This window comes from Acomys russatus, chromosome 10, assembly GCF_903995435.1.
Source record: "Acomys russatus chromosome 10, mAcoRus1.1, whole genome shotgun sequence".
Lineage (NCBI taxonomy): Eukaryota > Metazoa > Chordata > Mammalia > Rodentia > Muridae > Acomys > Acomys russatus.
The window spans coordinates 46,704,215-46,722,489 of record NC_067146.1 but is presented as its reverse complement, the minus strand read 5'-3'; the positions used below and the strand labels follow the sequence as shown (position 1 = coordinate 46,722,489).

Genomic DNA, 18,275 nt, shown 5'->3' with positions numbered 1-18,275 from the left:
ACATCTAAAACACAGACAACAGACTTCATAAATCAACATCCGATGGTTCAAAATCATCCTCATGGGCCTATGAGAAGAGAAGTAAACAGAAACAACACAGCGATGAGGCTTGGCTACAGTTGTCCTCAAACCAACTAGAAAAATCACAGTGATTAAGTAGGAAACAGAACAAATCAGCCCGTCTCTTGCTGAGAGTGCTATGCACTTGCGTATTCAGAAACACTTCAAATTGATCACTTCACGCACAGAAGCCATTCAGATTAAACAAAGAAAAATCCTATGTGTTTTGTTAACTATGTTAGCCATTTTGGATACAGATATAATCTCAATTCTAAAACAAAATTAAAATCAGTAAATGTAGCGATATTCCAAAAACTCAGGGTGAAGTCCTACTTTTTCTTGTCAGAGAAAGTGAGTTCTTTCCTGTCAAAATGGAAAAGGCAGACAGGAAGGTATCAAATTCACAGGTTGACTTTTAGCCCAGTTAATTGTTCCACAAAAATTCAGTCAGCTTCATCAAAAAGTTTGACTTTGTTTTCTCTGTCACCTTGTTAGATACATTTGGCTCACATGTAGGACTTGGTGACAACATTTAGATGAGGTTAAGTGTGTGATATTGTTCACACAAAGAAATGTCAAGGCTAGTGTCCTGTCAACTCATCTGCAACAACAGTTTGACATGTGTGGATAAAATGCTTTGTTTGAAGTCAAATGAGAAAATGAAAATGAAATTAACATTAGTAAAAGAGAAATGTAAATAGACTATACTAAGTAAAAGAGGAATTTGAAGATAAATGTTTAGAATGTGCCGTTAGTTACCATTTATTAGCATGCTGAATCTGTGGAAGCCAATACAGAAATAACTTTATGTGATCTGGAATTATATCTGAATCAGTGCTGAATAATACACAAAACACATGTTTTTCATTCACACAAATAATTCCGATAGAACAGCTATTCTGCATGATAAAGTAGTCCGGGAACTGGGTTTTCAATAATAAGTATACTATATTAAGTGTCCTGAATATACAAAACCTATTTTGTTGATGTTGTTGTTGTGATACTAGCCTTTAATGGCTGAGCCATTTCTCCAGCCCAATGGAGCTTGTATTTTTATAATTACTCAGAAAATATTTATGAGAATTAGATAAAATTATTCATGGACTTGGCAAAAGCAAGCATCATTGTAATGATAATAAAATAAAGAAATGTTAGTGTTATTTATTTACTTAATTGTTTACAATGTTTAAAATAATTGCTTACCTATTTATGGTGCTTATGCAATGTGAATTTTAAGCACTCTAAATGATCTATGAGCCCTTTTCTGCCTTTCAAAGAATGCATTTTCAAAGAGCAGCTTGTAGGAAAATATTCTGCCATTTGAAATAATGATTTTCAGATATCCAAACTACATTTTGGTTTTAGGAAATTATCATCCTGTTGATAATTTATTATTTTAAATAGTTTTCTTGTGTGTATGATATGAGTGTGTGTGCATGTGTGCACATATATGGCCCTTAATGTGTATGTAGGAGTGCTGACAAGTAAGCCCTGGCTCCTAGGTGGAGGAATCACCTTCATTTAGACATTCTCCGTTGTTCACTGCTGGGTTTCCTGGGCCCAGACTTCCCAGACAAACAGACTTTCACCTCCTATCTTACTAGCAGGTTCTGCGACAAAAAAATGGCATGCTACTGCTTCTGGCTTTTCTATGAGTTCTGTGGATCCACGCTCAAGCTGTCAGGCTGATCTACATCCACCGAACCAGCTCCTCACCCTATGAGGCATAGTTCATGGGAGAGCATTTTCTTTGGACAGAGGATTGCTCTGTGATTATTGGCTTCCATTTTAATTTCTTTTCACCACTCTCATCCTGCTACTCTTCACATGATAAAGCAGTTATGGCATCATGAATTATCATTTTCCTCCCCTCAAGTCAGCCATCATTCCACTGTGTCCCATCAGTACTGCCTGCTGTGAAAAATCACTGTTGAACTGATGATAAACTCTCAAAAGTTTTCAGATTCTGTCCTGGCAAGCAGTGACCCACATTGTTATAAACCCCAGTGATTTTAAAGAGATTTGTTCTCCCCTCTTAAATGAGGGAGAACTGTATATGTCATCCTTAGGGTATTTTTATGCGTAGCTCTCAATTGGTGGTAGTCTTTTCCCAACTCAAACACATTTCTGCAGCTATCAAATTTTACACCCGTATTTTAGTGTGTTCCTGGCGCAGCAGCTCACTCAAGATGCCATTTCAAGAGCAGCAACTGCCAACACCTCCAGTTATGAAGAAAGCAGTTGTTTTCCAGTGTTGCCAGGCAGACATTTTCAGACTCCGTTCACACATGTAGCACATACTTCCAAACTCTGCATACTGGGAAGACTTCCTTGAGCCAACATTCCAACTCAGTACTCATTCAGTTACATGGCAGCTAATAAGAAGCATGAAATGATATATTTATACAGGAGTTGTGGCAGAGGACCACTCACACGGATCCTACCTTAAAAAATCAGAAGGCTATGAAATCATGCTAAATCTTTGACACCATTCACAAGAACACCAACTCTTTCATCAAAAATGGTGTCATTCAGATTCATGTGTAGTGTAAAGAACGGAAACTTGACAGAATGTGTCTGAACTTGACCCAGACACTTAAATATTTTCATAACTCCAGAAGCAAAAGGAAAACAGGCTAAAATCTCTTGAGTGTGTAATAGAGTCTGCTCTGGGCCAATGGCCTGGCTACAACTGGTAGGTGGCAAAGTGAAAAGAGAGGTATTAATCCCGTGATAGCTTTTGCCTGCATGTTATGAACTTCCTAAAGAGTAAAAAAGAAAATTGAATATTAATGAATAAAACAACTAGTTGATTTTACACACACAAAGATACACGCATACAATGAATTTGTAAAGAGGTAGAAAGAGCAGTTAAATGAAAATAATTATATACACTCAACTCAAATTTTAACAAAATAGCATGTAATAGAATTCAACAGAAAATAAATTTTTATTTGAGGAAACATGAATGCCTATGTAGTCTCCATGAACTAGAAAATAACTTCTGTAAGATTAGTATTATGAAAATTCTATGTTTATCAACCCAAATAAAAGGAAGGGATCTTTTTCTAGGAAAGACCAAGGCTTTGCTAGCTGAAGATCTTTGTACCCTGCCCTGCTGACTCTCTCCTCTTACCTTCCCTCTCTCCTTTCTTTCTTTTACTTACTTATATAGCTTGGATCTCATGACATATAAAAGAAACTTTCATTTCTATTTTGGTCCTTTGGGTTGTGAGCCTTTAACCTGACAGTCTGATGGTGAGGTTAGATTATCTGCATCTGAGACACAGATTCATTCTCTACAGATAATGAGTTGTGTAATAGTCAGGCTTTGAGCCCACACAGCCAAACTGGAAGTCCTGTGAACTACACTGTCACTTATAACGCTCACGTTTAGTAATTTACATAATTACATAATATCCTATTTGAATTCCAATGACCCGTCACATCAGCTTTCTCTATGAAAACTTTTTTGACAACAGGCGCTTTCATTGAATCCCCCTGAAGGTTTCAAAATAGCAGTGAAAATGGAAGTCATGATTATATCTTCCTTTATTGTCACCATAACTGGTGCACCATTATTAATTCATGACATGAAAATACTCTCCTGTACTTAGACACTTGGCAACATCCAAAAAATTTGATATTCCCCCACTTACATACAGAATTAGTTTTGCATACCACAATAGTCTGAATTTTCCTGAAAGCCATTACAGAAGAGGTTAGATGGGTCCCTGATAATGATATACACAAAGAGATCTTTTTCTAAAAAAAAAAAAAAATGTTCATATTGTATCACTGTACTAGTCATTCAAGCTTTGCAAATGTTGAAATTTGTGTTCAAAACTTACAGTGCAGTCTGACTGGATAATACACGTAAGGATCAGTGGCTCAGTCAGTGACCATCTTTCCAGAAAGATGCTGTGGGCAGAAGCCTTGCCACAGCATGCACTCTCCTACTTGGACAGAATCCGCAGGACACTCATGAGGCTTTGCAAGCAGTCATTAGTGAAGCCTCTGTTACAATTAAAAGCATATGCCCAAGGACAGTTTTTGAAATAGCACACATGTTTAAGTACACATATAAAAAGTCCATGTCAAGGTGCCAGAATTTTTGGGGAGAAAAGCCAAAGCATCTTTGCAGAGTGCTTCTTGCTGTCTACTATTTAAATAAACATTGCTGAACAGTTTCAAAAGACTTGAACATTCCATCCATGAAAGATACATACAATATGTAGATTTTTCACAACAAAGCAATCCCACTGTGACACCAACATCCACCTTCTAAACACACTTCAAAAGAAGCAAAAAGATGACCATCGTCTAACAGGACCCACTGAGATAAGCAGGACTCTAACCTACAGCTTTCTTTCAAGAAATATAGGAATTTTTATTCATGTAAACACCACCTTGAATATATTGTTAGTTTAAATACAAATCTTTGTAGTAATTTAAGAATCATCTATTAGAACACATGAATTTGCAAGTAAGATTGTCTTTGGGGGACATGCACAAGTTCATTTCATTGCCTGGGTAACAGTGGACATACTCATACTTTGAAAATCAGCCTGAAAATATTTATTGGGTTAGCGAAACCCTGGGATGTGCCTATAGAGAAATTATAGATTACACAGAGATCAAAGCAGGAGAAGAATGTCCCATAGTAAATGCAATATGAGAAAGTATTTAAGTAGTAGTTAGAATGCCTTGGAAGACTATAAATTGAGTTTGCACCACAGTATTTGAACTATTAATGCAACCATTAAAGTGCCAAGGATTAATGGCACACTTTTAAGATTTGTCTGCACATGATACATAATTAAAGTGGTCAAACAATATATAAGAATAGGAGGACATGGAGAGAGCCTCCAGGTAGAGAATAATGAGGAAATGAATTGTATGCCACAAAGCTGAAGCAACAGACAGGGAGAGGTCCTGAAATGCCATGTGGTACAAGAGTAGGGAGGCATTTTGGTGGTTACAGAATGAGAACATTCAAGGCTCTGGAGAAATCTGCAATGAAATAGAATTGGCAGTTGGGTGAATACTCACTCATGGTTTTTGGGTGGGAATAAGCTTTCTAAATCAATGTTGGTGCAGCATAAAATGAAAGAATCTAGGGATTAAGATTATAATTCACAACAAAGATCCTAGAGATGCCAGGGTAGTCGAGAGGTAAGGAATGATTAGATTGGGGAGAAAGGATTTTATGGAAGTCGTGGAAAACAAAGTGGGACCAGCAAACATGCAGAACCTTCCAGACGTGCCAAAGAATACATTTTAGAAGATTCTCTGTCTCTAGGATTTCAAACAAAAAATTATGTGTGAACGGAAGATTCAGATCCAGGGTTTTAGTTATAAGAAGGGGTAAAATAAGAATTTCCTAAGAAAAGCAGGCTGCAAGTTTTATTTAGCCAAAAAAACGTTACCACATTTTGAAGTTGGTTGAAATCTGAGTGCAACTCCCACAATTCCGACTACATATTCCACAAGTGCCACATTTTACAATGGCTTTCACAGGCGTGTTTTATATCTGTTTCCTTAATTAGAAGACACACTGTGTACTTCACGGAGTTGTTTTTATATTCTAGAAGGACAACTGATGAGATCTGTATCGCTGCCTACAAGGGAGTAAGTGTGTGAAATTCTGCTGCTTGGACAATATGGAGGAACCTTGCAGACACTGTGTAAATGGGGACCAGCAGGGATGGATTTTGTGATCTTGTCAGCCCAGTGGGCCAAGGCTCTCTTCTCCCTTCTAGTGATTTGCAAGCATAGCATGCATTAGAAGCACCAGAAGGGCTTGCTAAAGCACAGATGGCTGGGTTTCATGTCTTCCATTCTTGGAGGAGGGCCTACAAATGTACTTCTAACGAGGTCTGGGTGATACTGATCTTGCTGATCTGAGGACCACACTGTGAGAACTAATGCTAGAAAACACTTAGAACTCTTTATCCCAAGTAAGGCAAGTCTTCCTAAGTAAGACTATTTTCATTTAATTTCTCCTAAAAAAAAGAAGTTGAAAATTTAGGTATTTCTGGTTCTATTAAAATAATAATTTCCAAATATCTATAATATTTCCAAACATTTAAATATCCTTAAAGTCACAAAAAATATCTGATCTATCATTGTCACTATGAAAATGACTCTAAGTATTGACTAAAAAAAAATCACAGAGGTTGTTCCACTTCAGAAGAATGCTATACTACTATTTAAAACTTCTTTCTAAGCCCTAATTTAGTTCTTTATTTTTATTTTTGACTTTAATATCATTAGGGAGCTATTTTGGATGCTTTGAATATATGAACTTCAGTTGTATCTCATAATCTCATAAGTAATTTATGTTGTTAACTCCATTTACAGTTGTGGGGAATGAGGCAGGTGGAGATTATATCCCTGACTAAAGGCTAAACCAAAGGAAACATTGGTGTCCTTTCACTCTAAATATTTTGGTCTTACTTTTCTACCTAAGTTACTGCACATACATTTATAGTAACACATGAGCTTAAACACCTACCTGTCCCCAGAAACAGAACATGGTATCGTCCATCGGCAGCATTCACACGGTCCACAGCTATCTTTGTGTACTTGTAGTCAGTGCCTATGCGGACAATCAGAGGCCGTCTATGGATGGGGTAAATGGAATTATACATGAGAGGATGGTTCCGAATAAAAGTGACAACATCATCTGGAAAGTCCTTGGTGGTTCTCATATTGGGTGTAAATGCCCCTCCTGGGCACTAAAAAAAATACAAATAAAAGAAAATAAATTAATAAAACAGGCTCTTTGTCTTAACATTAGTCATTTCCAAAAACACTTAAAAGTCTACTTGGTTTAAGTACATTGGAGATCCACTGAGAAGAAATGAGTAGTCTGGCCTTAGAGAAAGAGATGACTCTCTGTAGAAAGTTAACATATAACAAGCACTTCATTAGGTAATTGAATGACTTCTGTCTCCTCATTCTGGAGTGTTTTCACAGAGGAGTTGATGCACCTTGCCCTGTACTCCAACCTTTAACTCTTTTCATCAGTCATTCTTCTATTTTCTATTTTGTACCAGGAAGTTTACTGGTGGCAAAAATACCTATGGACACAAACTAATACTGCTATCACTTTAATACAAATTAGAATATATTATCATTTTCATTGGGAATTCTGATGCAAAAAGATTCTTTTTCTATGTGACCTCCCTTCTCTAGAGAGATCTTGAGGTTGGAGTTTAGCTTAGTGTGTAGGATGAGATCTGCTGCCTCCCTGCTGGAAGACAGTGCCCTCCGGTCCATTAGCTTTAGAGCAAAACCCTGACAGCTTAGAATGGCCTGCCTGCTGCTCTCTGCACTGAATCAAGCTTGCCACTGTAGTTAGTGTTATCCACCTGACATCCATTGTTCCAGCCTAGGACCGGGCTCCCTCTCTTTCCTCGTTCAGTTCTCTATTCAAAAGTTACTTCCTTCAGTGTGATCACATATATGGAACGGGTTCCTTCTCTCCATCTCTCCTCTGTTTCCATAATGAGATTTTCATTCCCACACCCTTTATGAAATGGCGAATTACATATTGATTGCTTTCATCTGTATTGCATGTTTGTTGTCTGGATTATAAGTTGTATTAAGAGGAAGTGAATCTATATATTTTGCTAATTATTTTGTCATATAACAAAACTGGCAATAGTTGATATCTCATGAATGTAGTTGAAGGAGTGATTATATTCTTCATTAGAAGACCTGGTCTGCTATTTTTGTATAAGGACCATTTGGAATGAGAGAGGTTAGTGCCTGAAGTTTTCAGGGAGAGGTAGAAAGCAATGATGACATTGGAAAAACAGATAACTAGAAAGTTTTCCAGTCTGGAAAAGGACCTGACAATGGCTTCAGAGGAAGAAAGTTCCTCTGATACCCAGGACCAAAGTCCAGGTAAAAATTTAACTCATTCATAAATAGCATCTAAGTATTAAGTCCTGTGAGCCAAACTGTCAAATACAATACATTAGCATGCACAAATGCTATGTGCCTCAATCTATTAAATATTTCATAACATAACTACTTTCAGAAACAAAACTGGGCTTTATATTTTTCTTGAAATAAAATATCTCCACTTTAGTTTTTCCTTAATAGTTAAGGAGGTTTTGCATTAATAAAAAACAAAGCAAAAGTGCTGTTCTTAGCATCTTGGTGACTATGGTATTCTGTAAGGACTGTGACCCACTAGAAAGTTGTGCTTCGTTCAAAGCTGACAATGAACCCTTAAAACCAACTGTTTATTCCTATCGGGAGCATAAGGTGAACATGGCCAGATTGTAACGGAAGACAGAAATGGGGAGTGGAGTTTTGTGTGAAATTTGTTCAATTTCTACTTCCAATTTAGTTAAGAAAGAGAAACAGCATTAGAAACCAAGCAAAATGTGCCAGCCTCTGTGTTGAACCCTTGCTATATCTAGCCAGTGACATCAGAGAATTTGGAAGAACACAGAGAGACAAACATTTTCACAAATCTATCAGCAAAATTCAAATACAAACCTATTATCATTATGAATATAAGTTTTAGACCAAGATCAATTTAGCCAAAAACTTTTTATAGGGGACACACACACACACACACACACACACACACACACACACACACACACACACACACATACACTTTCTCTATTTTGAAAAAAACCAATGGTAACAATAAAATGAATGACTAAAATAATAAAAATTCAGCTTGTCCTTAGATTATCCTATGAGCTGGGAATATGCTTTTATTACAAGAAAAAACATCATATTGAAATATTTCTGTGTATAAATTTCCTAAAATGAAGGCCAAATGGGGACAAAGAATTTAACTTGAGGCTGTTCTAAGATGACAGTTGTGTTCCATATGTATTCAAAGTGTGGGTTATGGTGTTTTCATCCCTTATTCCTCACACAAATTGGAAAAGGGGCAATATGCGCCCACAGAATGAAAATATGGAAAGAACAATGCAAGGGGAATTTCTGCAGCTCGACACACTCAGAAGACACCACTAATTACGGCTTGCTGTGTTGAGCCATCTCGTTAGGTATTTGTAAGGACTCTTGTTCGTATATTCTTTAAAAAAAAACAAAACAAAACAACAACAACAACAACAACAACAACAAAAAACCGAACGAACCCAGTTAGCACACACCCCTAGGCAATTTGTATAATTTTCAGTTAGTAATTTGACTTGTGATTATCTTTAAAAGTATTTCTTTTGGGTTTTTTTTTTTTTTTGAGATTATAATTATATAGTTTACTTCTAGCCTTTTCCTCCCTCCAAACTCTCCCCTATGTTTCTGCTTGATTTCTCTCAAATTATTCGCTTTGTTTTTACTCATTGTTATATACATAAATGTTATGCTCTAATTAAACGATTAGTGCCCTATATAGAACTTTTACTTAAAGATAAAGAAACTTGTAATGAAAACTTTGTTAAGGTTGCTAAAATCAGGCTGGTCAAATAGGTAACACAAACCAGTAATTTTAAAAAACTTTATCTTTATTATTACACTTATTATTGATATTGGTGGTGGTGGTGGTGGTACGTGTGTGTGTGTGTGTGTGTGTGTGTGTGTGTGTGTGTGTGTATTTGTGTACTGTAGTGTAAAGACAACTTTGTGGAGTCAGTTATCTGTTTCCATTTTACCTAGGTGCCAGGATTCACATTAAGGTCATATGGTTCCTATGACAAGTTCCTTTACCTGCTTGGCCATCTTGTCATCCCCAAATTGGGGATCTTTACATGTTTTCCACTCAGACTTTTGTGATGTATGCACAATGTACCTTAGAAATAAGACTCTCCTAGTATGGCAACATTTTCAAATTTAGAAAAGAAGTAACTCTGGTGACAGATCATTCTGCTGATTTGTGTCATAAGATTACCAGTCAAGACAAATCGAGTTGTAAAAATGGTAACAAAGATAAAAAAAAATAGATGTCTTCCTCTTAAATTGTATCTGCACTGGTGTGGTTCCTTAGCATAATAATGACAACCATTAGTGCATAATAGCTTTATCATCATCTTCCAGTACAGGTAACTATGCATACTGGGATCTAGAAATAATACAAGCTATGTTTTCTTCTAATATTTCAGCAGCTGAAGTTGCACACTAAGTGCTTTTATTTCTTCAGAGTTGGTTGATGTTTAGGATAATAGATACATGTCCAGTTTTAGCTATCTAATTGGACATAAAGGCCTTTGCTATAAATCTACCAAACTCACTTCAGGAGAGCTTCCGATTTTGATATTTTCCTAAAGTAATGAAATTTCTAACTGTATTATAAGTATGTGTCTTTATACCTTCTTTTTGCAGAAGATGGTACTAGTCTAGAGACTCATAATTGGTCAAAATGCAAAAAATAGGTGACTATGAGGTCTTTTTTTCCTTTTTATTATTAATTCGTTCATATTACATCTCAATTGTTATCCCATCTCTTGTATCCTCCCATTCCTCCCTCCCTCCCGCTTACCACCTACTTCCCTCCCCTATGACTGTGACTAGGGAGGACCTCTTTCCCCTGTATATGCTCATAGGGTATCAAGTCTCTTCTTGGTAGCCTGCTATCCTTCCTCTGAGTGCCAACAGGCCTACCCATCAAGGGGACATGGTCAAATATGGTGTACCCGAGTTCATATGAAAGTCAGTTCCCACTCTCCACTCTCCTCTCAACTGTGGAGACTGTCCTGTCCATTGGTTAGATTCAGTTAGGGGTTCAAACTTTACTGCACATATTGTCCTTGGCTGGTGCCATAGTTTGAGCAAGACCCCTGGTCCAGATCTGCCCGTCATAATGTTCTTCTTGTAGGTTTCTAGGACACTCTGGATCCTTCTATTTCCCCATTCTCCCATACTTCTCTCACCTAGAGTCCCAATAGGATGTCCTCTCCTCTAGCCTACTTTCCTGATAAGTGAAGATTTTTATGAGACGTGCCCCTTGGTCTAGTGCCCAGATATAAGTGAGTATATACCATTTGAGTCTCTCTGCTTCTGGGTTAACTCACTCATTATGATCATTTCTAGTTCAATGAATTTGTCCACAAATTTCAGACCTCGACATAAAACCAGAGACACTACATCAGTTAGAAGAAAAAGTGGGGAAGAGCCTGGAACACATAGGCACAGGAGACAACTTTCTAAACAGAACACCAACAGCGCAGGTCTTAAGGTCAACAATTAATAAATGGGACCTCATGAGGCTGAGAAGCTTCTGTCAGGCAGGAGACACCATCAACACAACAAAGTGACAGCCTACAGACTGGGCAAAGGTCTTTACCAACTCTTCATCTGACAAAGGTCTAATATGCAAAATATATAAAGAACACAAGAAAACCAAACAACTTAATTGAGAAATGGGACTCAGAATTAGAATTCTTAACAGAGGAATATCGAATGGCTGAGAAACACATAAAGAAAGGAAATCCTGAAATTTGTGGACAAATGGATGGGATTAGAAATGATCATAATGAGTGAGTTAACTCAGAAACAGAAAGACTCACATGGTATATACTCACTTTGGGCACTAGCCCAAAAGGTTGTCCCATGAAATTCTTCACTTACCAGGAGATTGGGATAGATGTGAGGACATCCTACTGAGACTCTAGGTAAGAGAAATATAGGAGATGGGGAAATAGAAGGATCCATAGGGTCCTAGAAACCTACAAGAAGAACAATGTGATAGGTGGATTGAGGCCCAGGGGGCTCTGCTCAAACTATTGCACTAACCAAGGACAAAACAATAGTAAACATCGAACCCCTACTCTGATCTACCCAACGGACAGGACATTCTCCACAGGTATGTGGAGAGCGGGGACTGACTTTGACATGAACTCTGGTGCTCCATATTTAAGCACCTCCCCTTGGTGGGGAGGCCTGGTGGCACTCAAAGAAAGAATAAGCAGGTTACCAAGATGAGACTTGACAGCCTATGACTATATAGTGGGGGACAAGGTCCCCCTAGGTCATAGACCTAGGGGAGAGGAATAGGGTGAAAGCAGGAGGGGGGGAGGAATGGGAAGATACAAGTGATGGAATAACAATTGAGTTGTAATCTTAATAAATTAATAAAATTAAAATGAAAAATGAAAAAAGAAATGCTCAAAGTCTTTAGTCATCAGAGAAATACAAATCAAAATGACTCTGAGATTCCATCTTACACCCATCAGAATGGCTAAAATAAAAATTCAAGTGACACCACATGCTGGCGAGGATGTGGAGGAAGAGGAACACTCCTTCATTGCTGGTGGGAATGCAAACTAGTACAGCCCCTTTGGAAATCTATCTGGTGCTATCTCAGAAAACTGGGAATAGGGCTTCCTCAAGACCCAGCTATTCCACTCCTTGGAATATACCCAGAAGATGCTCCAGCACACAACAAAGATATATGCTCAACCATGCTCATAACGGCCTTATTCTTAATAGCCATAACATGGAAATAGCCTAAGTGTCCCTCAGTAGAAGAATGGATAAAGAAACTGTGGTATATTTACACTATGGAAATCTACTCAGCTATTAAAAATAAGAAATTCCTGAAATTTGTTGACTTTGGGGTCTTAATCCCAGCTAGTTCATTGCAATATAACCCTTACAATTGAATAAGCCCAAATAAGAAATAAAAGTTTATATGAGTAAAAGGATGAAGGCAACTGTCTAGTATCCCCTAGTTATGACAGGATGGCTGATCCTATGAGATCTCAACCATACATTTCCATAAATAAGACCTGCCTAATGAAAACCAGTTGACATGCAAATATGAATGTGTGAAATTTCACAAGGTCCCACTAGATGAAGAGCTCTCAAGAGAGGGAGAATCAGTTTTATCCAGAAATCAGACCATAATCTCATGCACGTAGGTGCAACATTAAATGGATTCAGTAGGTTGCACATGTAAGTGTGTGTGTGTAGTAATTATTAGAGAGATTATAATAATTTGAAAAAAAGTCATGAATTTCAGAAGGCTGGGGTATGGGAGAATTTGGAGAGGAAGAAGGACAGTAGACATGATGTTAATACAAAAAAAAAAAAAAAAAAAAAAAAGAAGGCATAGTCAGTAAGCCCCTGTCATAACATAAACATCCTCATTCTGTGAGTGGTTTTTATTAGACAGATCATAATTAAATCATTTTAGTTAAATTCCTGCAGTGTTTGTTTTCCCAGTTATTCTGTCCTGCTCTTATGAATCGCTGATAAGTGCCACTTTCTCAGACACTTTGACTATGCTGACTTTTCAGTGGAAAAGCTGAGACCAATGACTGTCATGTGGAAGGGAGCATTGACAATTGCATCCTGCCTAACTCCTGGGCTACACTCAGGTGCTCATAAGGACTGCTGCCTCTAGTCCCCCTATGTTTTTCACCTCGGATCTATGATGGAAGTTTTCAAAGTCAAAACAATTCTAAACTAATACATATATCTACCTTCTTTGAACATTTGTATTACTCAAATGTCGTTTGATGAGTCCTGTAGTGAACATTAGAACAAGAAATTGTTATGGCTCTCTAGATACAAATACATTAACAAAGAAGATAAACACTTTTTTTTTTTGACAGCAAAGTACTAACTGGAGACTCATAAATTACAAATGACAGACCATGGTTCAGGACCCATTGTCATACACATGAAAGAGTTAGTATTTTTAAAATGAGTGTATAGGGCCAATGACGGCTCAGCAGGTAAAGGCATTTTCTGCCAAACTTGATGAGGTGATTTCCAACTCCAAGACCTATATGGTAGAAGCTGTTAAACTGACCTCTACCTACCTACCTGTGTGTGCACAAAGACACACACAAACACACACACACACACAATTTTTAAAAACATGCATGAAACAACAATTACTGAAAAAAGAGGCCAGAAATTTGAAGGAAAGTAAGGGGTGGTATATGGGAGACCTAGAAAGGCATAAAGGCAAGGAAGGAATGTCATTAAAGTATAAACTCAAAATGAAAAAAAGAAAACCAATTTAGGTCAGCAGGAAATAGCACTACTAGTATCATGGAGTAAATGTGTAGAAGAGCAAACAGAGGCTGTACTTTTTAGGGAACTGTCCGCCTTGGGATACTGGAGGATACGGTTTTGGTATGCTTCTACACGGGAGTTAAAAATGAACACTTTATTTGGTTCTGCTTCAGCAGGATGTACAGGGTATACAAAGAGTCTACAGAAGCTTTACCCTCACTGCAACAAGATAATGTAATGCATTTGCTCAGCCACAGAGAGTCTGAAGTCACTGGATGCCCTTTGCAACATACCAAAAGTGTCTTGTTTCTTCCACAGACTTTAGATACTTATGGGAAAACATGAGGACACAATTGGCAGCCTTCCCAGGCTGTGCTTGCTGGGTGGACTGTTTGCTAGCAAAGTCATACACCCCGCTTTGAAGGACTCACCTACAGGGAACATGAGAATGAGGGTATAGAATTTCGGCCAGTGTCATTTACTTAAAAACAAAGTTATGTATTTATGAGGTTGACCTGGCAACCCGACTACTGTGTGAAGAAATAAGGAATGACAATCACAGTTGATCCCTCATTGGGAAGACTTCAGACACAAGGACAGCATTCCTGACCCTAGAGGAAAAGGACTGTTCGAGTTCACTTGGCTAAAGAGCTCTTGGCTACAGAAGCAGGAAGCCCAGGGCTGAGGCAGCCACTGGCAACCGAGTTAGAAAGCTGACTTCATGCTGTTTTTCTAGGCTCAGGGTGGGGTGACCAGATCTTTGGGGAAGCATACTTCTCTAGGAGGAGTTTCGGGGTCACTCCTCCACCCTGCCCCTTTGATTCCCTAAGGACCACTCATCTGACAATTTCTGGATTTAAAGGAGCTGTTGTGGTCTCAATACCAGATGTAAGAAACCACATTATAGAAAAATGTCTTAAGTACTGACTACTCCCTTTTTGCACAGAGTCCGTTCCAGATGTGTGTCACTAATCCCTGGCTGACTCCACACTGTTTTAGACCAGAGGAAAATGCTTATTCTTAAGGGCTTTCAAAAATGGGACTGTTAGCAGAATTTTGTAATTTGGCCTTGGTTTATATGTGGAGAAAGGCTGATCTCTTCCCACAGTGTACACAAGTACTGCTTTTAGACAGCGGTTTTCTATGTGGTCCTCAAAGCCCTGTGCACATGTCAAAGTGGCTTTTAAGATGCCACATGGGTGAAGAGCCAAAGGTGGAATAAGGCTGAATTCAGCTGCAAAAATACCCCACTAGGGTTACCTTCACGTTATTGATGCAATGTGTTCAGTTGAGGAAGGTGCGGATAATATACAAAATCAGTTTTTAGGTGGCGGGAACAAGATGCCTTCAGAACATTCTTCATGACATTCTGAGACCTCAGTTTAACAAATGTGTCCATTTTACAATTATTTATGCTTTCTGGAGGTTTCCCTTAAGCTACAGGAGGAAGGGTCCGGAGTTTTGTTGAGTTCACTCATCCCTTGCTCATGTCCTGTCTGTTCACATACTGGAGAGAGCACGCCAGGTCAGAATCACCTTTTTTCCTTTTCTGTATTAAATTATAAGCTTAATTAGGTCAATTTCCTGTCATTTAAAAAATTATAATTCACCCCTGAATCAGTTAGTAGTGAGCCTTCTGGAAAATATTTGAACTAACTTGAGTAAAATAAAGAGAGGGGTTTTCTCACAGGGCATTTTCTCAGCCTTTCTCTCCCTTCTTTCCTCCTTGGGCACTTTTGCTTCAGATCTACTGTAACAATTGAAGCACCCTCAGATGGCTGCATCTATTGATTGTTTCTTTTGGCTTTAGAAGCAATTAGTCTGTATTTTGCCCAGGTTATTTTGGACTGCGAATATCAAGGAGGCGCTGTTGTAAAGGGAATCACTGATTCTATAATCAAGCTAGGTGATAGATACATTTTAAGTGTGGTGTTTTTAGGGATCAATAACAGTTTTCATAATTTTACAAAGTAACTAAAAGTTATTTCTTCTGTATAAAAAGTCAATGTTCAAACTTTGAGCTTCATAGCCAGAGAATCAAACTCAAGTTTTTTTGTGTGTGGTTTTTTGTTGTTGTTGTTGTTGTTTTTTTGTTTGTTTGTTTGTTTCAATTTTCAGGAGGTACAGAATCCCTCTAAGTTTAGTGGATGATTATAAACGCTTGTCAGTAAAATACCTTAAGACACTAAGAAAACAAAAGACTGGCAATATAAAACATGCCTTCTGATATCAAAAAAATAAAGTGAACCAACATTTGGAAGTTTTTGTGACATGCACATATAAGTATATTTTATAAGACTTTTATTAAGAATACTTGTATCCACAGGAAAGAGAGGGAGGAGCAATTGCAGCATTCAGGGGAGTCAAGAACACAAGGGCAACATGGCCCACAGAATCATCTAAACAGGACACAGGGGCCTCACAGAGACTGAAGAGGCCATCAGCTGACCCTGCGTGGGTCTGCACTAGGTCTTCTGCATATATGATGTGGTTGTTTAGCCTGGAGTTTTTGTGGGAGTGGGAGTGCCTCTGACTGCTCTTAGGACCCTTTTCCTCCTTCTGGCTTGTCTCATCCAGCCTTGATGTGAGGGTTTGTACCTAGTCTTATTGCATGTTGTAATGAACATATCCTTAGGAAGTCTGCTGTTTCTTGAAGGGAAAGGGAGGAGCCATGGATCTGGGGAAGAGGGGAGGTGAAGAGTGATGGGAAAAAGTAAGGAAGGTGAACCTATGGTTCAGATGTTTTGTATAAAAGCAGAATAAATAAAAACATAAAGGGGGAAAGAATATTTGCATCTGTGTTTATCCAAGAGAGCAGTCCATAGTTTTATTTTATTTTGTTATGTTTTCATCTGGTTTTACCTTCAAGAGAATACTGCTTCAGTAGAATTATTTTTGGTAGTGTTCCTTCTTTTTTGTTTTAAGTTTTATGAACAGCTTGATCAGTACTCTTGTCAGCTCTTCCATAAAAGTTTGGTAGAGTGGAACAGTAACCACATCTGGTCCTTCTCTTCTTAGGGAGATTTTTTTTTTTATTGCTGCCTCAGCCTCCTTGTGTGTTATGTCTTGTTTAAGTTGTTTGTGTTTTCACAATTTAAGTCTGGCAGGTCATATGTGTTTCATAATTTATCAAGTTCTTCCAGATTATCAAGATCTCTGGGATATAAAAGTATTCCCTAACAGTTGTGCATTTCTTTGGGAAGCTCTTTGGCTTTACTATTTTGAAGCTTCCTCTTTTTTGTTTTGTTTTGTTTTGTTCTGTTTACTCAGTAACTCAGCTAGGGATCAGTCAGACTTGTGGATCTATTGACTGTATTGTGCTTGACTGAATGTATTGTCTTTGAATGTACATTTCATTAATATCTTCCAGGAAACTTGATGGCAGTGGTTCACTCCTCTATTCCCAGCACTTGGGAGGCCAGCCTGATAAACAGAGTGAGTTCCAGCACAGCCAGGACTACAGAGAGAAAATCTTTCAAAAAACAAAACAAAATAAAAATCCCAAAATCTGCAGTGGTGATCTTTCTTAGACTTGCGGCCTACTGCTTTGCACTTGCCTTGGTGTTACTTTTCTACGACTTTTAAGCACATGGTAGGTTATTAGAGATGATATTTTATTAGATCCGTTCATTTTATTTGATCTGTCTGTGTATTACCTGTATGTATGTATGGACATGAGTAGCCTGTGCGCTTGTTTTCAGAAAAGGACATTGGAGCCCCTGGTGCCCGAGGTATGGATGGTCGTGAGGCTCTGTATTGGTTCTGATAAACAAACCCGAGTCCCCTGCGAGAGCAACAGATGCTCTTAGCTACTAAGTCTTATCTCCAGCCCACTTAAGGATATTGGATTCATTAATTTTTTTTTATGTGTGAGTGTCTCGCCTGTATGTATGTATGTGCATCATGGGCACAGTTGGTACCCACAGCTGAGGGCATTAGATTCAGTGGACCTGGAGGTATAACTGATTGTGAACCACCACGTGGGGCCTGGGAATTGAACCTTGGTCCTCTGCAAGGGCAAGAAGTGGTCTAAAGAATTGATCTATTTCTCTAGGTCCATTTTTATTTTTATGCAAACATTCACAGTCATAAATTTTCCTTTTAGAACTCACTTAGCCACATCTCCAAAGGTTTTGGGAAAATGTGCTTTCCTTTTGGTTTGGCTCAAGCATTTAAAAAATTTCCTCACTAAATTTTTTTTTTTTCAGTTAACCACTGGTTATTCAAGTAGACACATTAGTTAAAAGAGCAGTTAA

The 18,275-nt window shown here is 38.1% G+C and overlaps 1 protein-coding gene across 1 annotated transcript in view; it reads right to left on the bottom strand.

Annotated features, from left to right (window-relative positions):
- The window catches only part of Sema3c (semaphorin 3C), a 157,251-nt gene that overhangs the window by 33,932 nt on the left and 105,044 nt on the right, over nucleotides 1–18,275 (bottom strand). The window contains exon 11 of the mRNA XM_051152085.1: nucleotides 6,578–6,800. Within this exon, the coding sequence (XP_051008042.1) occupies nucleotides 6,578–6,800 (223 nt within the window). The remainder of the gene's footprint in view (nucleotides 1–6,577; nucleotides 6,801–18,275) is intronic.